The following is a 4,747-nucleotide window of genomic DNA, read 5'->3' as shown; positions in this document are numbered from 1 at the left end:
ACGCGCCAGACAGTAAAGCTTTGCGAATAACAGACTATTTTGAGGGGAAAATATTTGCGTACATAAGACATACACAGCGCTGCGTACATCAGGGGTTATTCAGTGGGTACAGGAGGGTTATATTTGGGTTATACCCCCTGTAACTTCCGTGTAACTTATATGTTCTCATGAAACTACAGAAACACGAAACTCATTTGTAGGTTACAAGGAGGTTACATGGAGGTTACAGGGGGGGTATAATCCCGATATAACCCTCCTGTACCCCCTGAATAACCCCCGGACGTACGCAACACTGCGTATGTCTTATGTACGTAAATATTTTCCGTTTTGAGAGCCCTGCCTATTCATATACATGTAATGGTGTTTTGCATGATATTTTTATAATTAATTAAGAGTGTGGTGGTTTGTATGTAAATTGCCCAAAATTATTTTTCTCAACAAATCTATAATTACTTCCTCGAGTTCCGCGCGTCCTCCGTGTCCCTTCCCGCATCAATATAGTAGCACATTCACCATTTCTTCTTCGTGCTTTCCTGTAATTTGCTTTATATTTTCTGATCCAGGTGTAAGGCTTAGGTTTTCCCTGCAAAAGAGGCGATCTAGGGTTTTCGAAGTTCGATCGTACCCTAATGGCGCTTGAGTGGGTGGTCCTCGGCTACGCCGCCGGCGCAGAGGCGGTTATGCTTCTTCTCCTAACTGTACCGGGGCTCGGCCGTCTCCGCACCGGGCTCGTATCGGTTACACGCTCGCTCAAGCCGATGTTATCGGTTGTTCCCTTCTGCCTCTTCCTGCTAATGGATATCTACTGGAAGTACGAGACTCGGCCGACGTGCGACCAGGAACACGCCTGCACGCCCATGGAACACCTTCGCCATCAGAAATCGATCATGAAGAGCCAGCGAAACGGGCTCTTGATTGCCGCCGCACTGCTCCTCTACTGGCTTCTGTTCTCTGTTACTAACCTCATTGTTCGCCTTGAACAACTTAACCAGCGCGTCGAGAAGCTCAAGCGGCAGGACTGAGACGGTGATCCGTTGGGAAGGAGGGACCGCGTGGTGAAGGCATCATACTTTGATCTTTTCCAATCCCTTTACTTTTGTTTTTCTTTGTTGAATAATAAACCCCTGTTTCAGATTTTCGCCGGCTTTTACTACGCTGTTTATTTTTTTGAGTTTGGTCTCTTTTGGTCTTTGTTTGTGTACACCCGACACCGCTATTGTTCTTTGGGCTGTGTGTTTTAATTATCTTCTACTGCTCTTGTTTGGTAATCGGTTTGAAAGTGATGAGGGGCTCTTTGTCAGAGAGGCTTCTTCAGTACGCACTTTTGATAGTTCTGTTTCTAAACCATTAAAGCGTTTAAACGGTTGAATTATGAGTGATGACGATAATGTCTTTATTTTAGCTATGGTAGATATGTCTGGAATCCAAAGTTTAGACTAGATATTGCATCTGAAGCACACGTACGTGGTATAAATGATAGTTTGTTTAAGTGTTGCCTTTTATCTTAATAGTCTATACAGAACAATTAGTGAAACTCACCTTGTTTTCTATACAGATCACAAGATCACAGACAATCATTCAATCATTCAATTTTTTTTTTTTTTTGGGCTCTTTAATATCTATTCATGGGATATGACTTGTCATATTTTTAATTCATAAGACGTAATTATGTTCTTTAGGAAAAATCTGTCTTTATTTATGGTATGTACATTGTCCTTTGTTTCTTGTAGATAGTCAATGGCTCACTCAGAACAATTCTTCAGATGATTTGCCACTAGACTAGAGTCAACATTTGAGTCAACATTTGTTGAGTGGCAGTGATGATTTGCTTTAAATTTGGAGGAAGTTATTTAAATATCTAGTTTAGTTAGTATGTGTTTGGTCATCGAGGAAAGGGGGGCGGCGGTGGTGAGGTTTTGTTTAATTTTTGGGGATGTATGCCGTGGGTAATGTTCCCACACATGCTCCTGGGCTTCTCTTTTTCATGCGATTCTTGTCATTCCATAAAGCATAATTCAAAGTGTTTAAAATTTCCATGAGCTGCACTCTTTTGTTCCTATTTTCAATAGTGCTGTTTTATAAGCCATATATTCTCATCTTTTATGAAAACTTTATTCTCTTTTCTTTCTATTATTAATATGCATTTACTTTTACAATGTATGAGATCAAAGAAGTTGTTGTTTGTCAAACATGGATACATTTTTTAAACTTGCTGATAATGTTCCCCCACATGCCCCTGGGCTTCTCTATTGTATGTAATTCTTGTCATTTCATAAAGCATAATTGGAAATGTTTTGATTATCCATGGCTGCACTCTTTTGTTTCTATCTTCAATTGAGCTATTTCGTAAGGCCTATGTTTTCATCTTTTATGATAATTTTTTTCTCCTTACTTTCTATGATTAATCTGCATTTACTTTTACAATGTATGTTATCAATCAGTTGGAGCTTTTTGAACAAAAATATTGTTTGAACTTGCTGGTATACCATACCTTTAGTCATATACTAATTAACTATTTATCCATGAAAGGACTCACATCCAAGGGCTTGAGGTTCTCCATCTTTTTTATCACATGTTCCTTTTGCAAGTCCTTTCTAGTTATGTGATAAAATTTGCGATGTTAAGTGCATGCCTCTAGTGGCCTCGTTTTTTGTTTTCACCATAGGCTAGTTTGAGTTAAGCTTGATCATGTAGGTTTGTGATGGGGCATAGGCCTGTCGTTGAAAAGAAACGGTCAAGGGACATAAACAATAGAAATGGAAACTGGAAAAGAAACAGTAAGGAGAAGTTTATTTTATAGTTTTCTCCCTTCCATTTTCCTTAACCATATATATATATATATATATTATAACCTCACCACATTACAAGTTTAGCAAAATTACTAATAACCAGAGAAGGAATAAATGGCTTAATTACAAATTACATAAATGAAAAATATCTAATTAATCGTAGAAATCGTTAAAACTTATAGGAGGTATCATCTTCGTGTTGGGTTAGGTAAGGTGAGCATTATTTGTGTCCGTATTAACTTGCCCCCCTTGAGGAAAAAAAAAACATCGTCCTCAAAGGTTGAAGTTGGGATAAGATTTGCGAAAATCATCCGAAGGATACCAAGTTGAATCATTGGTAAGCCCACTCATTGTATTAACATTTGCTATTCACAAGATGAGTTTTTAGGAGCTTACGAGAGTGGAGGATGGCACCCAATTGATGAGTGATGATTATCAATTTATGTTGGTGGTGATTTAGCAAAATGAAAGTTGTGTTTCTGGTGGTATGATTTCAACTACAAAATGTGGAAGTCTAAATGGATACACAAATGTGATGGAAGCTGTAGACGATAAGTGATGGTCCCAATACACTCCAAAATCTTATATGGACCATAATAACGAAGATACAAGTTAGAGGATGGATTTTGGCGGATTGAAGTTTGGTGATAAGGTTGTAGTTCAACTAAAACACAATCACTTGGTTTGAATTGAAGGTCTTGACAATGTTTGTCCTCTTGTTGTTTCATACTATTCTGTATTGCCATAAGATTTTGCTTGTCATACAGTTGAATATCTATTAATTCAAAGGTTGTCAATGATATGCAATGATGAGGGTGGTGACATAATGTAAAGAATGTCTGCAAGTTATTTGCCATAAATAAGATGAAATGGAGTTAACTCGTTGGAAGTATAATAAGAGATGTTAGTCTAAAAGAAGTATAATAAGAGATGTGATATGATCATTCTGCCCATGGTAGAAATTTCAACAGGAAGACGATACATCCATTGTATAGAAGCGAATATACTATTCTAATGTTCGATTAATAATTTCAATTTGATAATTTATTTGAGAGCGGTTGGCTGTGCAAAGATATAATTTTGTACCCTTTAAACAAAATATTTCTTGTCAAAAGTATCTCTTCAAAGTTTGATTCTTGTTAGATACAGTGGAACAAGAAATATCACAAACTTTATAAATATTCCCAATAAAATAGTTGCCACTTTAAAAATGGTCAATGAGTTAGTATGGGAGAAAAGATGGTGTATTTAGTGAGGCTTTTCGCAACCAACATGATACGCTTCAGAACCAAAATCAACGAACAAACCACTAAATAGGTGGAAGAAACACAAATAAGGGTTGTTCTTACAAAAAATGAAGGAAAACAAGCAAGATACAAGACTAAGTTACTATTCGAGAAGTAGATTGTCTCCTCCACACCTTAGACGTCGTTAGGAACACCACAAGAAGAAAAAAAGCAACAAGCACAACAAAACATGCATAGAAGAAAGTTAACCCTAGATTTCCCCTTAATAGAATCCTCAATTTCTCCTCATTGAGTATGTGATTATGACTCTAGTGGCCCACCTGCTCCGTTCCTTCCTTTGCCGCGGCATGGGTTTGCACGACTGCTTCTTGCGAAGAGAATCGACCTATCTGTGGAGGAGGCAGGCCAATTGGGAGGCATTCGACTGGTCCCTCTTGGATCGGTCCTGCCCGTGGCGTAACAATATTACTCTCCCAAAGAAGTACCTTGCCCTCAAGGTGGAATGATAGAAACTGTATGTGAATCATCTTGTAAGGCTCTCACATTGCTTTATAGTCTGACAACCTTTCCACTTAACCGAGATCTCATTTGCTTCCCCGACTCCTCGACGCACTCCTTTGATCTCTAACGGCTCCAAAAACACTCCCAAGTCCTCTGTCAATGTCGGCGGTAGTATAGACGGGGGTATGATCTCCAAGCACACGTCTCAGC

At 38.5% G+C, this 4,747-nt stretch overlaps 1 protein-coding gene across 1 annotated transcript; it reads left to right on the top strand.

Moving 5' to 3' along the window:
- The first annotated feature begins 482 nt into the window (after window positions 1–482).
- On the top strand, window positions 483–1,241 carry LOC110028529. The gene has a single exon (XM_020730424.1). The coding sequence runs from the start codon at window positions 630–632 to the stop codon at window positions 1,020–1,022; it is 393 nt and encodes a 130-aa protein (XP_020586083.1). The 5' UTR covers window positions 483–629; the 3' UTR covers window positions 1,023–1,241.
- Window positions 1,242–4,747: the final 3,506 nt, after the last annotated feature.

Source organism: Phalaenopsis equestris, unplaced genomic scaffold, assembly GCF_001263595.1.
Source record: "Phalaenopsis equestris unplaced genomic scaffold, ASM126359v1 Scaffold000513, whole genome shotgun sequence".
Classification (NCBI taxonomy): Eukaryota; Viridiplantae; Streptophyta; class Magnoliopsida; order Asparagales; family Orchidaceae; genus Phalaenopsis; species Phalaenopsis equestris.
The sequence above is the reverse complement of the archived record's forward strand: the minus strand, read 5'-3'. Positions and strand labels throughout refer to the sequence as shown.

Excerpts from the sequence above, each read along its gene's own strand:
- LOC110028529 (XM_020730424.1), top strand. The coding sequence starts at position 630 with ATGGCGCTTGAGTGGGTGGTCCTCGGCTACGCCGCCGGCGCAGAGGCG.